The sequence below is a fragment of the Oculina patagonica genome, chromosome 11 (assembly GCF_052425735.1).
Source record: "Oculina patagonica isolate OP01 chromosome 11, crgOcupat, whole genome shotgun sequence".
Lineage (NCBI taxonomy): Eukaryota > Metazoa > Cnidaria > Anthozoa > Scleractinia > Oculinidae > Oculina > Oculina patagonica.
The window spans coordinates 19,350,591-19,368,433 of record NC_135768.1 but is presented as its reverse complement, the minus strand read 5'-3'; the positions used below and the strand labels follow the sequence as shown (position 1 = coordinate 19,368,433).

The following is a 17,843-nucleotide window of genomic DNA, read 5'->3' as shown; positions in this document are numbered from 1 at the left end:
TTATGTGAACAGCATGAGTAGCACTAACTCTTTAAGCTTCAATGATAACGTACAAATTCTCCCTACTATTCCTAATACAATTCTTATGGTGTTAGATGTGAGAATTTGTTTTGATATTATACAAATGATACAACGACGATGTCGGTTGACGTGATCATTTTTGCAACTTTCTATTACTATTTGCTTGATATTTGTTGGAACCATGAGAAAGAGAAGATACTGTTTAGGGATGTTTTTGTGTGTTTGTTGAAAACTGATCGAATTAAATATAATTTAACAGGAGCTATATGTCACGGTATTTTAAGACATATTTCAGATTGGATTTAAACTGAAGAAAACCTCAAAATAGTAGTTTTCTAAGGTAGAAAAATACCAACCTAGTAATAAAAATCTCAAAATGAACAAGGATGGCTTCGGCCGACGAAGATTAAGACGGATTATGAGCAACAAACTTGAAAAACTTTGCCAATTTTTTCAAGTTGAGTTCTCCGTGACGTAGCCCCTTTAGGGCCATCCCAATAAAATGTTTCGTTTCCCATCGCCCCGTGTCTTGTGATGGTGAGTCGGTCGGTCGGGCAAAAAAAAAAAAGAACGAACACTTGAAGTGTTCTGGGTTCATTTAAGAAGCCAGGAGATGCAGAACCGAAAGATTTTGTTTCAGTTGATCTCGCTGAGAATGTTGGAACAATCGTTAATTAATGCCCTTGGCACGAAACAGCCTTTGAAAAACTTAATATCGATGTTAATTAAAGTAAGAACATCACATCATACCAATTGTTGTTAATAAAACAAGATCGTGTGCTTGTTACTTCAACTACTTGCCTCTTTGACTAGTGAATCTGGAATATTTTTTTACATTTCGAAAAAAAATGGGTCGGTCGGCGATGGGAAACGAAACATTTTATTGGGATGGCCTAAGTCGCTGTGTCACGGAGAATGAAAAGTAATTCGAGAAATACTACGTATTATGGTAGCAATAAAAGACAAAAACAGGCTTGTAAAAAGGACATTTTGAAATGTGAAGATACAAGCCAACAGAAACTTGACATTTTAAGTTGGGTTATGTTTGTTGACTTTACCAATCCCCACCCGGTTTGTCATTTATACTTCCCATGAGCCCTCACAAACTCAAGTATTTCCGGGACAGTTTTGCTTTCACTTTCTGTCTGGCGTCCACCTTCCGGTGGTGGTTTCGACACACTCGCGAAAGTTGATAATTTTGAGGAAAATCATATGGGCCGATTGGGAATTGAAGGTAAGCAACTTCAATTTGTTTTTCCTTTCATTGTATCGTGCTTTTATTGAAACAAAGCCACTTAATTTGCCCGTCTCATCAGACTGAATTTGCATGCAAATAAAAGTCGCTTGTTTAAGCATTTTGTGCAGTACGCAAGTAAACAGCCGGCGCTATGTTCTAAGTTTCAATTAACGAGTATTAAATCGATGGGAGGCTTCTTAGCTTTCATTTATACACTGATTTATAATGGCGTCTTGTCGAAGTTTCGGTTTTGGCTGTCGAAAAGACCGCTTGCGTGTTGAGCGCGAGGCCCTCGCACGCGGCGGTATCGAAACATTCCGGAACAGTATATGTAACTAAAAATTCCCCTGGATAAAGTTAGAGGTTGATAAACTTGAAAGAAACTTAAGGTACAATATCTATTATAAATGTGCAGCGTTCTATTTGGAGACTTCCTTGGCCGGAGCTGCTTGAAAAAAGATCTTGCTGTCACGCGATGTTCGCGTGACACTCGTACTGATCACGCGAGAGAATGAACATTGCGTGATAGCTTGGCACAAAGGAGTTTCTCATTAATGAAGGTTAATAAACGTTTACTTGATCTGTACGATATTGGTTATAAGGGAACATTAATTATTTATGCCAGGGGTTGGGCTGGCAAGAATTGAGGGGGGGGGTCATGAAAATTCCAGGATGTTCTGGGGGGGGGTGTCATCTTCAAATGTTGCAGACAAAGAGGTGGAATATATGTTTTCTTGTTAGCATTTCTATTCAATTATTATTGTGTGTATTACAGTATTAATGTGTCCAGATCATGTTTGGTGGAATATAACTGGCACCGGGGGAGATTTCTCCTTATTGTTTTCACTCTCAGAGGACACTAGTTTGTTTTTGGAGGCAATTTTGTTAGGGCGTGCACAATTGACTCGTGGTACAAATCGGATTTGACCAGATCTTGCCTTTTGGCTCGTCTAGCCACGAGAATCTGGGAACGACATTAGGCACTATCAGCCCTTATAGTTCACCACTAAATTTTCTCCGATTCTGATTGGTTTAAATTGATCATGTGATGTGATAGTGTTCGTCCGCCGGAGGGCACTATCAGCCCATAGTGCCCGCCGAAGAAAAATTTCGGATCGATAGTGCCCGCCGGTTAATTTTTTTTGTAAACAAGCGTGCCTGCAGACAAAAACACCCAACCAAATTCACTGCATTTAGTGGGTTTCTTGTCTGGTTTTGTTTTGTTTGTTAAATTTTGGCTTTCAATTGAGTTTTTTATCCTGAAAAGTTAAAAAAAAATCACAATGCTCGTGATTAGTGGTGAACAATAAAGACAATAGATTGTTTCTGTCTCGGAACTATCGGACTGATAGTTGCCCCTTGGAAATTTGATGTTCTTAAAACTAGAATATTAGCACTTGAAGCTTCGCTTCTCGGGCTAATATTTGTTTTAAGAACATCAAATTTCTGCAGGGCAACTTTCAGCCGATAGTTTCTCGACAGAAACCCTCTATTGTTAAAATAGCGCCGCCCGAGAAAAATAATACCTGGATGGATAGTACTCGTCCTTGAAAATTTTTTTAAACAATCGGGCCTGCAGACAGAAAAAACCCAACAAATTCACTTCATTTAGTGGGTTTCTTGTCTGGTTATGTTTTGTTCATTGAATTTTGGCTTTCAAGACTTTCATCCAAAAAGGTAAAATATAAAATTTCAAGATGCTCGTTTTTGAAAGGCCACGTGGAAGAAAATTTAGTGGTTAACAATAAAAACGATAGAGTGTTTTTGCCTCGAAACTATTGGTCTGATAGTTGCCCCTTGGAAATTTGATGTTCTTAAAACTAGCATATTAGCCCTCGAATTAAGCTTCGCTTCTCGGGCTAATATTTGTTTTTCTGTCCTCGACAGAAACACTCTATTGTTTAATTATAGTTCACCACTAAATTTTCTCCGATTCTGATTGATTTAAATTGAACACGTGACGCGATAGTGCCCGTCCGCCGGAGGGCACTATCAGCCCATAGTGCCCTCCTGTGAAAAATGCCCGGATCGATAGTGCCCGCCCGTGACTGTTTTTTGTAAACAAGCTGCCTGCAGACAAAAAAACCCAACCAAATTTACTGCATTTAGTGGGTTTCTCATCTGGTTTTGTTTCGTTTGTTAAATTTCAGCTTTCAATTGAGTTTTTTATCCTCAAAAGTAAAAATAATTCACGATGCTTGTTTTTGTATGTGCGTGCGGGAGAAAATTTAGTGGTGAACAATAAAGACAATAGAGTGTTTCTGTCTCGGAACTATCGGTCTGATAGTTGCCCCTTGGAAATTTGATGTTCTTAAAACTAGCATATTTGCCCTCGAAGCTTTGCTTCTCGGGCTAATATTTGTTTTAAGAACATCAAATTTCCGCGGGGCAACTATCAGACGATAGTTCCTCGACAGAAACACTCTATTGTTAAATTAGAGAATGATCTTGATATGATTGCTTGTGAACACAAACAATACAACAAGCAAACTAGAATAAGGCAAATTATATGATTTACTTTTGGTTGTGTGCTGATTCATGGAATTTTAGCAAAGTGTAAAGTGTACTATTCTCACTGACACCGCTCGCTTTTCAGCATTCATATACAGTTCAACTGAACAAGGTTTAATTGCTCCAGATTAGGATATTTTCAGCAGAAAAATGTTCAAAGCTTATTTTTATTTTATTCTTTAACCAGACTGGTTTATATGAAAGAAATCAAGGCAGGAACCAAACCAGAGTATCTGGTCAGGGAAATTCACAACTTAATTCTTGTTTGGATTATTAAACTGAAATTTAATGGTGCGTGCCTGTGTGTGTTGGGGGTTTAGGGTGGGGGTGGGGGGGGGGTGGTAGGGGGGAGCAGGGGGGTCATAACTTCTCATACCTTTTACTCCTGGATCCTGCCTTTTCCTAAGCGGTTCCCACTTCTGTTCCTAAGCTATTCCCACTTCTCAATTTCTGATCTCCTGGTTCTTGCCACCTTAGGGAGCCTGCTCCCCGCCTTCTTTTCACCTGTCCCTTTTCTCCCAGGCTCCTACCCCCTGTCCCTCTCCACTATGGCAGCAAATGACTTCTAAGCTTGCATAATTAGCCTGCGTAGCTGCCAGTATTGTTGGGTTTTAAAGCGCGCACAAGCAAGCGGCGAAGCCACAACAACGAGGGGCGCAGCCGCGAGTGGCTTGGGGAGTGGCTTGGCTCCCCAAGCCACTCGCGCCTGCCTGCTTGTTGTTGCGGCTTCGCCGCTTGCTTGTGCACGCTTTAAAACCCAACAATACCGCCAGCTACGTAGGCTTAGCTTGCATATATAGAAGCTGATATTATAATGTACCAGAATCTTAGTCAAAATAAGATCTTCATAATGCAAAAAAAACTGGCCTCAAGAGTCCTCATGGGCCCGATATGGATAAGTGAGTAAGTAGTAAGTAATGCAAAAAAAGGTTGCCATAGCAACATGTAGATCAAACACCCCTATAAAGCTACTTGATAAAGATATTTTTTATTTCCATACTTTTACGCCATTAAGTAAAAATTATATTTAATAGTTGAACAATGTTTGAAAAAATCATGGTTAAACGGTTCGATCATAGCCAATTTAATTTACAACAACAATTCTTTTGACAGATTAATTTATAAACGTTGACAAAAAAAATTTTGCGATTAAAACATATATCAAAAAGAGAAACTTTAACTAAACAACCTGTCAAAGAAACCCTTAGTTTTAGCTTTCAGTGCTAATAACTCGAATATGAGTTCGGTGACCCCCATTTTTAGTGCAGAATGCTCTATTGTGATGGTTTGTTGGGGGCTGTCGGGGCCCCCGCCCTAATGCGCTAAGGTGTAAACTTTAATAGTCAATTAATTAATTGATATAAATTAATTAATTATTCCTTGTGAAGGGGGTAGGGGGTGGGCAGCACCTGACCATACGCCCCAGGTAAAACGTGGAACATATCTACGTGACTTTCATATGAAGATATCAAAGGTATATATTTGTTTCAGAAAAACCCTTTACTCTCCTTGTGGTACTATTCTTTCTGAGCAAAGAACTTTGTGCCAAACGCATACGTAGATTAGTCTACGTTATATTCTCAGGAACATTGCGTGTATCGCGTGTTGTGCGGTAGGTTTCATGCAGACTCAGTGGAGCCAAGTTGAAACCGCAAACTAATTACAAATTAAATTTTGAGACTTTCACAGCGCTTTCGTAATTAAGTATGCAAAAATTTGCACCAGGATTTTCGGCGCGATACTCTAGATCTAATAACCAGGAAACAAATACCGCGCTTTAAAAAAGCCTTTTGAAAGAGCTGTTTTTTATTTGATTTGTTCTTTCCTTTTTGAAAAACGTCTTTTGAGAAGTTAAAACCGCAACTTAATTAAATTAAAGTGAAATAGTTGGCTTTATTATTAAAAGCAAAACAACTGCCATCGATGTAGCCGTGAAAAACAAAAGTATCATGTTACAGCGTTTGCAAGGAAAACAAAAGTGTCTTGTTACAAGCAAATAATCGTGTTACTGTTGCAAAGATAAGCGTAAGTAACTCTCGGGAAGGAACACAAGTGTTGTTTGGTGGAGACATACTAAACACATTTAAGTTGAAATATCTGAGAATGCCACTAAATTCGCTTCTTGTTTATTCTTGCGGGAACAGTTCTTAATTGAAACTACACTCCTACATGAAAAAAAAAGATCTCAAGTTACCGTTCGCAAATAAACATAAAAATAACTCATAACATTTGCTTGGAGCATAAAGAAAACAATTTTAATGCACATTTTCCTTGGTCAGAACTGTTACAACAATCATTTTGTTTCGTTCACAACAGAAATCAGTTCATTCAAATAAAAACAAACTAACTAAACATTTGTCACGAAATAGCACGTTCTTATTCTGTTGCCGCTATCGATCGTAGTTCATTCGATTTTAACTCCTAAACATACCGACCTAGTCTTTAAAAGGTGACCTTATATCTCCTAATCTGAAAAGCTATTTCTTGGATTTATCGATAATATCTGTGTTATAATTGGTTTTATTACTTAAAACAAAACAATTTCCATCGATGTTGCCCTATTTGCCAAAGAAATGTATCAAATTACGTATATTTTCGACAAAAACAAGTGTTGCGTTACATAAGTTTAGGAAAAAACTGAAAAGTATCACGTTACATTCGTTTACACAGAAGGGGAAAGTATCACCTTTGCTGTTTCAACGTCTAAGAAATATTTCTGCTTTTTAGCCGGCAAAGATGAAAACTTCTCCCAAATGCATTGCGACCCATACCTCATAAGTGAAAATCAAACCAACGAAAGTTAATGTTATCTAAGCCTAACGCCATGTGATTTTCAATGCGGTAGGATTCTTGTAGACTCTTGCTACTTAATTAAATAAGACTCAGTCGAAAAACAAAAGTATCATGTTACGTAAGTGCACTAAAAGTAAACGTATCATGTTTGCTGCTTAAGAAGTCTCAAATTAACGAAAGTTAACATAACACACAACGGTTCAAATGATTGAAATCTTCCTTTGCTAAAAAAATCGACTTTTAATTGTGTCAATTGGTCAGCCGCGTGTGACTTTTCAATAACGGAAATCCTTCTCCCGGATGTAGGTTGTCGCGTGATTTAGTTGTCACGTTTGGTCTTTTAGCATCTTACAAGTACACATGAAACAGCGTTTCAGACTGAAAGGTGAACTCATTTGACTTATTCTGAGGCGAAATTACCCTGGAAAATTATTATCATGCTGTCAATTGATTGGCCATATTGCATTCTGCACTGTCCTTTGAGTTTTATTATTGGGTTATGATCAATATGTCATGATACAACTTTTGGCAAAAAAAACTGTATCAGTGCGGTTCAGAGCCACCTTAAATTTTTAAAAAAATTGCCACATACCTAAATTGGTGAACGGGTGTTACACTAACACTTCAGTCTTTTTTTATCTTAGATCAGACGATGAACCACAGAATTAATGCTGATAACTGGCAGATGCATTCTGAACCATAAAGAGAAACTGATCCATTCCTGGTGACGAAACCAGTTATATTGTGTTTCCACTAGCTGTTTATATCTTCTTGAAAAATGGCCACCGCCATTCTTACAGATGAAGTGCTTAGTTCAACACGTGGAAAAGCAAATTTTCAACGTGTCGCACGGCTGCTAATAAGTGGAGGCACCACGCTACTGAGGGAGATTTTTGATCTCAGATGTCCACCGAGTAACCTTCCCACAATACTAAAAAATCCAGCCACAAAGAAAAATCTCAAAGCAGCAAAGTTTACAAAGCCGCAATGGGATTGTCTTTACCCTTCTCCAGGGGTGTACGGCAAGTCAACTGATTTTGATGTTAGTCTGCTCTTTAAGCTGCTAAGAACAATATGCAGTCTCTCCCCTCCAGTCACGGGCTGGGATGCTTTACCAGCAAGCACAGACCACAGTTTAGCTGCAGAATTAGCCAGAATTAAATATAACCGCAACTCAGTTTACGGCCACGTGAACCAAACCATGGAGATAAAAGATGACGAGTTTCCATTGCTTTGGCAAGAAATCAGTGAGGCCCTTTTAGGAATTGCGGGGCAAATTGGGCATACAAAAAGAAACGAATGGCAGGAGGCAATTGATAACTTTTTAACGGAATCGCTTACAGACGAAGATGAAAGAAATATACAAGAACTTTTCAGATGGTACAAAAACGATGTTGAAGTTAAGAATTTTCTGGAGGATCTCAAAAACGTCACTCAAGAAGGCATAGGCGGTTTGGAAGAAACCATTAAGAACACCAAGACAGGACTTGAGAAAAAGGCAGAAGTAATTGCTGAAGGTATCCGGGACTTAAAAACAGTAGTTCGAGAGCAAGCAGAAGGCACGAAAAGTCAACTACAAGAAAAAATGGAAGACGTATTAAAAAAAGTCCAAGAAAGAATCGACCAATTGCAGACAAGTGTAAACGATATTCAGAACCGCCTTCATGAAAACGCAGAATCTGTTTCAAAGATTGCAAAGAAATTCCAGTGCTTTGAGAGAGAATTTAAAAAGTTACGTATGTTGTTATATTCAAAAGACAGTCAAAGAACCTCAGCTAGTGATCTTCAATTAAGAAATTGGGGTAAGTATACGGAATCGTCAATGTTGGCATTTTTTAGTGGTTACAGTGAAAGTTTGCCGAAAGAGAATCTTTGGTGGAGGAAATTAAATGTTTAGTTTTGCTTATCAGAGTCTACTTCTACTTCCTTTTGCTATCTTGATAGTTTAATTCATAGCCCTTTTTGAAAACGTGTGATGGGATTATTTGGAGAGACAGAATAGGTGGAAGGGGACGCCAATTTGTTTATCGTGTCCCACAGGTAATGGCAAAAGCACTATCACGGCCACTGAGGCTCCAGACCATTGCTGAATTTTGAAGTGGGCTTTTTTATGGATTCTGCTCTTTCTTAATGGTGGGATTGAACAAGTTCTCTTCCCAAGTTAATTTCACAGGTAGCAATTTATCATCTATGAATGGAAATATCAAATACGTAATTAAATTGACATATGTTATCTACAAAAAAATAACAACGGCACATTTATTTCTTACATGTACCAACGATGCCCACAACAAAATAGCAGTGGAGATCACAAAGAATGTCCAATCCTTGCAGAAGGCATTTGTTTGTCTGTTCGAACGTGACAAAGATATTCCGATGTCTCTTGGCAATAGCACTCAATCGCGAAGTGAAGGTAAGTAGACCGAATTCGCAGCACAGTTTTAACACACTCATTTCTTCTGTTCAGTACCAGGTAGTCCACTTGCTCGAAAGATCAAATACCTGGACAAAATGTTGCGGTTTGCTTGATCTGTATGGCCTTACTATCACACTGGGAACTGATCATGAAAACACTAAGTCCAAAACTATTAAGTGCGGTTTTCTGCTGAATGTCGCAAAACAGACTTTTAAAACCAAAACCAAAGTAATCACTTCAGCCGATCACAGGGGCACGGACAATCCACTGAACCAATAAAAACTCGAATAACAGGCACGAAGCGCGGGAAAACTGTGAGTCACGATTCGTTTTGGTTTTTCTTCTAATGGTCGAGAGAGCTGGCGCGGGTTTATTTAAACCAATTACTGAGCGAAATAGTGCAAAATTGACGCAAACGGGAATTATCACGACATCTAAGTGAAAATCGGTCTAAGGCAAGTAGCAAGCATTTTTGTGTCCTGAAACCTCGGGTGACACAATGACACGATTTTAACGATTGATATAATAGTTGTTGGGATGGTTCCCCAGACAAAGTCAAAAAACACATCGAGATCTGAGGAGAAGCAAACTTTAGCAGTGTCCCGTGTAGTCAGTCAGGAATTTTGTTGTTATATGACAAGGTACAACTAAAATAAAAGAGAGGCGCGCGGCCAAGAATTATTACATTAAGTTTAAATATCTGAATATTTGTTTTCAATTGTAACCTTGTCGCCTTCCAAGAAATTAACTGAAACAAAAATATTTTCCTCGCTCAATGCAACAATACATTACTAGTCCCAAGAAGACCTTTTAATTTGATAATACACAAACTGAATACACGAGCCTCTATAATGTCCGAACAGAGCGATTATTTCTGACTACTTAGTCTATTATCGATGTCCGTCGCCACTAAAGTCACGTTGTAGTTACGTTCTTGTTGGTAATCGACTGTTGTTTGGATCCACGAAGAACAATAGTTAGGTGTTTAAAATGAGTTTCAAACACAGTAAACACGTTCTTGAGATTCGATGCAGTGATCTAGTAACATTAAAAAAAAAAAAACAAATTACACGTAGAGTCTTTGTAATGGTAATGGTTCTTGTATAGAGCAATTAGTTTACAAAGCTCAATGCGCTTCACAATCAAAGTTACGGGACGAGATCGGATATTAGCACTGATATCAGTACGACAGGACGCAGAAGGAATTGATCAGTTAAAATGATGCAAACGCAACATTTTGTGCATAGCATTTGCTATATCTTGCTTGCTTGGAAATTTCTTCTGCTCGACAAGCGCTCACTTGACTTGTCACCGGTTACACTATTTGTCTAATTCTGATTGGGGTATGGCACTGTTTGTTAAAGTGGTGATCTATATATCCGAGTATTTAATCAAACTTGTAAATCAAAAGAAAAATGGAGGTAAACAGAATTGGTCTATTTTAAATTGCCTTCCTATAATGACTTCACTTCCCATCTTTCATCTAAACACCCAGGATTATTTACGTACCGTCCTTTACTTTTGACTTACGTCGTCAAATTCTGTTGATATAATAAAGCAGTCTTCTGATGACTTCCAGTTTTAGACTAGTCGGTATTTGCGTAAAGTCATTTTCAGATAAATCAAATGGCATTTTTTAGTAAAAGTTGGTAACAGTAGTTTTCTTAAGTAATTTGACCTGCTGAAAACGAAAATGCTTGTTACCAAAATTTTTTTTGCGATCTTCAGTCTCAAAATGACGTCACAAATAAAGACACCTAAGATGACGTCATTAAACCGTTAACCCTATCCGTAACTTCCTGAATATTAAAGCAATCACAATGAAATATAGAGGATATATAGTATGTCCAAAAATCTATTTTTTGTAATACGTCATGTGTAATGGTTACGTCACATCACGTGACAATTACATCCTGATATCAAAACAGGCACCATCTTGGATCCGCCATCTTGGATTTTTTTAATAGATCACAAAAATTACAAATTTTGGAAAAGAAAAATATGCCCTTGACGACGAATTTGTAACACAAAGATCCGAAGAAAAGGTCAATTTCACGTTTTGTTGGAACTACATGGAAATGGACTCTATCCTCTTAATTCTCACACGGGCTCATAGAGGGATCTGTACTTGCAAGTTTCCGCCCGATGTTGCCATATGAAATGGAATGCAAGCAAATTCAGCCAGGTCAGTGCTGATCACAGTCTTGAACGGCTAAATGGGATAGGGAAAAGAGCAGTAGGGATCGTGGACATATCCAAGAAGTAATCAGCATTGAGTAGAGCGGCACTGTTCTATAATCCCCTGTCACAGATTGCTGATATTACACACACAATGTTTGGATTGAGCCAAGAAGTTTTCCCGCAACAAGTCTACTCCTGGTAGGAAAGATTGGGGCAAGAAGATTGAATCTTCATTTCTCGCCATCCTTAAGTAATTTAAAGTATTTTCGCCACCAGAAAATCAAACCTGACTTTATAGCATTTCCACGAACGACCTGTCGCTGTTAAATACCAAACAGCTCGGTCAAAAAAAGCAAAAACAGTTGAGAGATTTTGTGGTGCAAAAGGTTGGAAACTGTGTCTTGACAGGAGCAAGATGAGTCGTCAAAGATCAAATTCTGGGACACGATGCACAAGAATAACGCTCCAACTTCCGATAACTTAAAAGCCTTATCTTTGCCTATAAAGCTGGTTGTTCAGAACTATTTCTTCTAAGATATATTTGAAGCAAAAACACCGCCAATATGAATAAGTATAAGGCAAAGATGTAAATGACTATTTCCTAATAGCGAAACGTCCAAGGAATGTGTTCGTATTTTTTATAACTTTTTTAAGATTTAACCGAACGCTGCCAACTTTGCGAGTTTATCTAAAATTTATCTGGGAATAATTTAGTAGGATGGGTTGTTGTTTGGGGAACTTGACAATACAATGGCAATGGCATTTTGACAGGAATGTTTTCCAAAATTTGTGATTTTTGTGTTCTATTAATGAAATTAATAAAACACAAAATCTTTTTTGTTTTTGTTTTGCACCGTTTTATTTATTTTAGGTACTTTTCAGTAATTTTGGGCGATTTTCTGACGTTTTGGAAAAAAATGTGAAATTCAAGATGGCGAATCCAAGATGGCGCCTGTTTTGACATGTGGCGTGATGATGTCACGTGACGTGACGTAATCATCCCACGTGACGTATAACAAAAGATAGATTTTCGGACAAACTATATATCCTCTAAGTTTCATTGTGATTGCTTTAATATTCTGGAAGTTACGGTTAGGGTTAACGGTGCAATGACGTCATTTTAGGTGCCTTTTTGTGACGACGTCATTTTCAGACTGAAGATCGCAAAAGAATTTTTGGTAACAAGCATTTTCGTTATCAGCAGGTCAAATTACTTAAGAAAACTACTGTTACCGACTTTTACTAAAAAAATGCGTCATAACATTCAAATTTTATGAAAGTCGTCTAGTCTATTTGGTTTTTGGTTTGATTAGCGAATGATCAAAATTAAAACACACGAAATATAAGCCTGTGGGGAGGCACACTTATTTGGGGTTCCTCACAAGCGGCAAAAATGTAACTTTTTGGAGGAAAGATTGCGTGTCGAGCATTGCTATGATATATATGTACAGTAGAACCCCGGTATTAAACTCGAACTCTGAAGGGAAACGAAAAATAGTGCGAGTTAGCGGGGTTTCGAGTTAGATTGAATATTTAATTTTCCAAGTTAATAATTGATAGTTTACTGATTTTTCAGCACTTCAGTATAGAGCACAGTGCAAATTAAGAACTTTGAAGCCTTTAATTTCACTGCTTTTTTGTCCTTTCACATTTACAACGGTTGGTAAACAGCTATTTCGATTTTGGAGAGCAAAACTTTCATGTGTTCGTGATACCAAAGCTGCAAAATGATTTCGCGCCGTGAGCGGTCCGTATGCGGTGTCCGGAAGGAAAAATCCGGACCGCTGGAGCGCGTGCAATTAGCCAATCAGCTTCAAAGATTGAGGATTTCGGACCGCTGAGATGCTCGAGAAAAAATAAAATTATATATTTCGTTGAATTGTTATCGTTTGGCACTAATCTTCTTCCAAAACTCCAAAAATGACTAAAAATATTTTACTTCCATTTTCTTATTCCACAAAGTACTTAAAAAATACAGGTAGTATCGAAAACGAAGACCTCGAAAACAAAGACCGAAGACCTAAGGGCCTGTTGACATGGAGGTTGGCGGGTAGGTGAGGTAACCCGCCTAGGTGGGGTAACTCTAATTTTTTTTCGATCGCGTTTACATGAAAGGTTGGGTAACCCGCCTAGGAGGGTTGCCCGGTCTGCTGGGCAGGGTAACCCTGCCAGCCGGGGTCGTGGTCTGCCATGTAAACGTTTTAAGGTGGGGTAACCCGCCTACCCGGGGTCGACTCATGTTTAATCTGGAAGTTCGCCAAATGCAAACTACACAAGCCTATGGCTACCTGTGGCTTCAGTTACGGATACAAACCCGGCGAGCTTTTACTATAGCTTCATCTGCCCGATGTGCAACGACAGTGAGAAAGATGCTTGAAGAATCAAAAGTGAAAGTGAAGCATCAAGCGTAGGCCCGAGCGAGTCTCACGCTTCGCTGACTATAAACGACAATGACTTCGACAACTGCTTCGACTACTAATTCTTTGCCTAATCAACTAATCAGAGATGAGGGAAATCCACTATAATATAAAACATTACACAACAAAATGCGATATGCAACTTCACGAAACCACTGAAAGGAACCTAAGAAAGAAAACAACGAAGCCATTTTGTCTGTTTACGTGCTAACTTTGTGAAAAGGTCACACCGGGACCCCGGGGTGATAGGATTACATGTAAACGCGCGCTAATTTTCGACCACGGCTGGGCGGGTTACCTCGCCTACCCGGGGTTCCCCACCTCCATGTCAACAGGCCCTAAGACCGGATCGAAAACGAAGACCTGATCTCAACAAGCCGGTTCAAGATGGCGTCCGAACGCTGAAATCATATGGCATCACTTCTCCCGCCCTGGGCTTCACGATATGAACCCACAGGACTGATTTCGGACGAACGACACGATTAGTGTGCGTTCTCCTTCGTCGAACGCATTTAGTTTTACAGTGTCATTAGGAATCCGCTCAAACTGCTAGCGTCCGTTTGTTTGTTTGTTGTTGTTGTTTTCACTTACTACAAATGTAGCATAAAAAATGGTAATACATTGTATTCTAAACATTATTGTCGGATTGAACTTGTTTTTTCTCCTGTTACACCTGAAAGGTGAGGCCATTAGTTCCAACCAACAAGACAAAACTTCAAAAACACCAGACGAACAGTCTCCTAAGGCGCCTACTGTACAATTCCTGCCCGACCAACAACGTCTGATCCTTGCTGGAATGGAACTAAGTGAATACAACATCCATAAAGAATCAACGCTACCCTTGATTACTCGACTTCGTCCTAGCATGCAAATCATGGTTAAAACGCAGACGGGAAAGAAGATCTCTGCTGAAGTAGAACCGAGTGATTCTATTGAGAATGCAAAGGAGAAAATTCAAGACAAAGAAGGCATTCCTCCTGACCAACAACGGCTGATCTTTGCTGGAAAGCAACTTGAACATGGTCACACCGTGAGTGAATACAACATTAAGAAAGATTCAACACTGCATTTGATTCCTTCCCTTCGTGATGGCATGCAAATCTTCGTCAAGACGATAACAGGAAAGACGATCGCTTTAGAAGTACAAGCAAGCGATTCTGTAGATGATGTAAAGGCGAAAATTGAAATAAAGGAGGGTATTCCTCCTGATCGACAACGCCTAATCTTTGGTGGATTGCAGATTGAAGATGGTCGCACCTTGAGTGACTACAACATTCAGAAAGAAGCAACACTGCATTTGGTTCGTCGACTTCGCATGCAAATCTTCGTTAAGACGCTAACTGGAAAGACGATCACTTTGTGTGTATATCCATGCGATTTTATTAAGAATGTGAAAGTGAACATTCAAGACAAAGAGGGCATTCCATCTGACGAACAACGCCTGATTATTGCTGGAAAGCAACTTGAAGATGGTCGCACACTGAGTGACTACAACATTCAGGAAGGATCAACACTACATTTGGTTCCTCGACTTCGTGCTGGCATGCAAATCTTCGTTAAGACGCTAACAGGGAAAACGATCGCTTTGGATGTAGAACCTAGTGATTCTATTGAGAATGTGAAGACGAAAATTCAAGATAAAGAAGGCATTCCACCTGACCAACAACGCCTGATCTTTGCTGGAAAGCAACTTGAAGATGGTCCCACACTGAGTGACTACAACATTCAGGAAGGATCAACACTACATTTGGTTCTTCGACTTCGTGCTGGCATGCAAATCTTCGTTAAGACGCTAACAGGGAAAACGATCGCTTTGGATGTAGAACCTAGTGATTCTGTTGAGAATGTGAAGTCGAAAATTCAAGACGAAGAGGGTATTCCTCCTGACCAACAACGCCTGATCTTTGCTGGAAAGCAACTTGAAGATGGTCCCACACTGAGTGACTACAACATTCAGGAAGGATCAACACTACATTTGGTTCTTCGACTTCGTGCTGGCATGCAAATCTTCGTTAAGACGCTAACAGGGAAAACGATCGCTTTGGATGTAGAACCGAGTGATTCTATTGAGAATGTAAAGACGAAAATTCAAGATAAAGAAGGCATTCCACCTGACCAACAACGCCTGATCTTTGGTGTAATTGAACTCGAAGATGTCCGCCGCACCCTGTGGGACTACAACATTCAGAACGATTCAACACTGCATTTGGTTCTTCAAATTGAAATTTTAGTACAGACTCCAATTGGAAGGACACTCAACTTTAAAGTCGAATCATGCAGTTCCACTGCATTTATAAAGACTAAAATACAGGACAAGACCGGGATCCTGCCAGAACTGCAACATTTAGTTTTTGATGGCAAGGAGATGGTAGACAGCTGCATGTTGTATGACTACAGAATTAAGCAAGGCTCAACCTTAGACTTGATTCTGAAACGTCGTGCTGTCATGCTTATCTTCGTTGAAGTAATTGGAGGTGGAAAGACGATCACATTAGAGGTCGAAGCAAGCGATTCTATTGAGAATGTGAAGAACAGACTTGCCGAAACAGAAGGGATTCCGTACACTGAGCAACATCTCGTCTTCGCTGGTAAGAGTCTCCAAGATGGCCTCACTCTGAGTGAGTATAACATTGGGAGTGAATCAACCTTGCAGTTGGTTCAAAGACCTTGTGGAGGCATGGAAATCTTCGTGAAGACGCCAACTGGCAAGATGGTCATGTTAAAGCTCGAGCCAACCGATTCTATTGAGAATATGAGAAAGAAAATTCATGAAAAAGTAGGGATTCCACCCGAATTTCAACGCCTTATTCTGGCTGGCAAAGAACTTGAAAGTGGTCACATTCTGAGTGACTACAACATCCATAGTGAAGCAACCATTCACTTGATCTTCAAGCGTTGCAGTCCTATGCAAATCTTCATAAAGACGATGAAAGGAAAGGCCATCAGTTTACATGTCGAACATAGCGACACTATTGAAAATGTCAAGATGAAACTTGAAGACCAAGAGGGTACTCCAAAAGAACAGCAACATCTCTTTTTCAATTGTTGGCAACTGGAAGATAACCTCACCCTGAGTGACTACAACATTTGGAACGAATCGATCTTGGAACTTCGCGATGTCATGGAAATAAGAGATTAGGACTCCGACTGGAAAGACGATCTTTTTGGATGTCGAGCCAAGTGACTCTGTTGAAAGTGTGGAAATCACAATATATGAGAAAGAAGGAATTCCGCCTGTCTAGCAACGACTCAGCTTTGGTGACAAAGAACTCGAAGATGGCTACACACTTAGTGACTACAACATTTATACGGGGGCAACATTACATTTACTTGTAAGTTGCATACAGTTGGAAGATGGTTGCACCGTGGGTGACTGCAACATTCAGGAAGAATCAATGCTAGAACTCCATGATGGCATCAAAATTAATGTAAAGATTCCAGCTGGAAAATTGATTACTTTCGACGTCCAAGCAAATGAGCCAGTTAAGAATGTGAAGAGCAGAATCTATGAAAAGGAGGGAATTTCTGTCGTCCAGCAACAACTCATCTTTGCTGGCAAAGAACTCGAAGATGACCGCACTTTGAGTGACTATCATATTACGTCAAATTGCACCATATCTGTGCTTATGCATCGTCAGGCTAGTAAAGAGAAATGCGTCAGGGTAATGTAAGCACACGACCACTTTGCTCATTGAGAAACTGATAGGCAAGAAGATGAAAGCAATTTGTGCGGTTACTCCCAGGAGGACTTGATACAGAAGAGTGAGTACTTTTTCTCATCAAACACTGATAAAGCGTTAGCTCCTAGCATGTTACTATAGATGGCTTTGCTCTATATCAAGCACATTTTGCTGCAACGTTTTCAAGGAGAATCCTTTTTATGACGCCTTTTGGACTCGTGAGATAGGCAGCACTGAAAAACCTAGGTTATCATGTAAACATATAATTCGCTTGACACTTTCATGTTGACGTTAATAGGAGCTTTCAAAATTCTATACCCAGACCCAATAATATAAGAGATGAGAACTAAGGTTTATCGTGCATCTAATCTAATATAGTTTAGCCCAGTCTTATCTTGTGTAGTCTAGTCTTATCTAATCTAGTATTTTCTAATCATATCTAAAGTAATCGTTGAGTGCACAATCTAGTAAGGACTGTAGCGACACGCGCGTGGCAAGCACCAGGCGTCCAGCTATTCATTGTTTTTGTTGCACACACTCAGGCCCGGTTCAAACGTCCCGCTATCGTCGTGTCGAACTCAATTAAT

The 17,843-nt window shown here is 39.4% G+C and overlaps 1 protein-coding gene and 1 pseudogene across 2 annotated transcripts; both read left to right on the top strand.

Annotated features, from left to right (window-relative positions):
• Positions 1-1,069: 1,069 nt before the first annotated feature.
• Positions 1,070-8,459, top strand: LOC144629733 (uncharacterized). The gene is made up of 2 exons (XM_078487951.1): positions 1,070-1,255; positions 7,207-8,459. The coding sequence occupies exon 2, from the start codon at positions 7,341-7,343 to the stop codon at positions 8,457-8,459; it is 1,119 nt and encodes a 372-aa protein (XP_078344077.1). The 5' UTR covers positions 1,070-1,255; positions 7,207-7,340.
• A 388-nt stretch (positions 8,460-8,847) lies between these two features.
• LOC144629828 (polyubiquitin-C-like) lies at positions 8,848-17,273 on the top strand (annotated as a pseudogene). Its single transcript, XR_013566423.1, has 3 exons — positions 8,848-8,975; positions 14,257-16,912; positions 16,979-17,273. The product of XR_013566423.1 is annotated as a polyubiquitin-C-like (transcript).
• Positions 17,274-17,843: the final 570 nt, after the last annotated feature.

Excerpts from the sequence above, each read along its gene's own strand:
- LOC144629733 (XM_078487951.1), top strand. The coding sequence starts at position 7,341 with ATGGCCACCGCCATTCTTACAGATGAAGTGCTTAGTTCAACACGTGGA.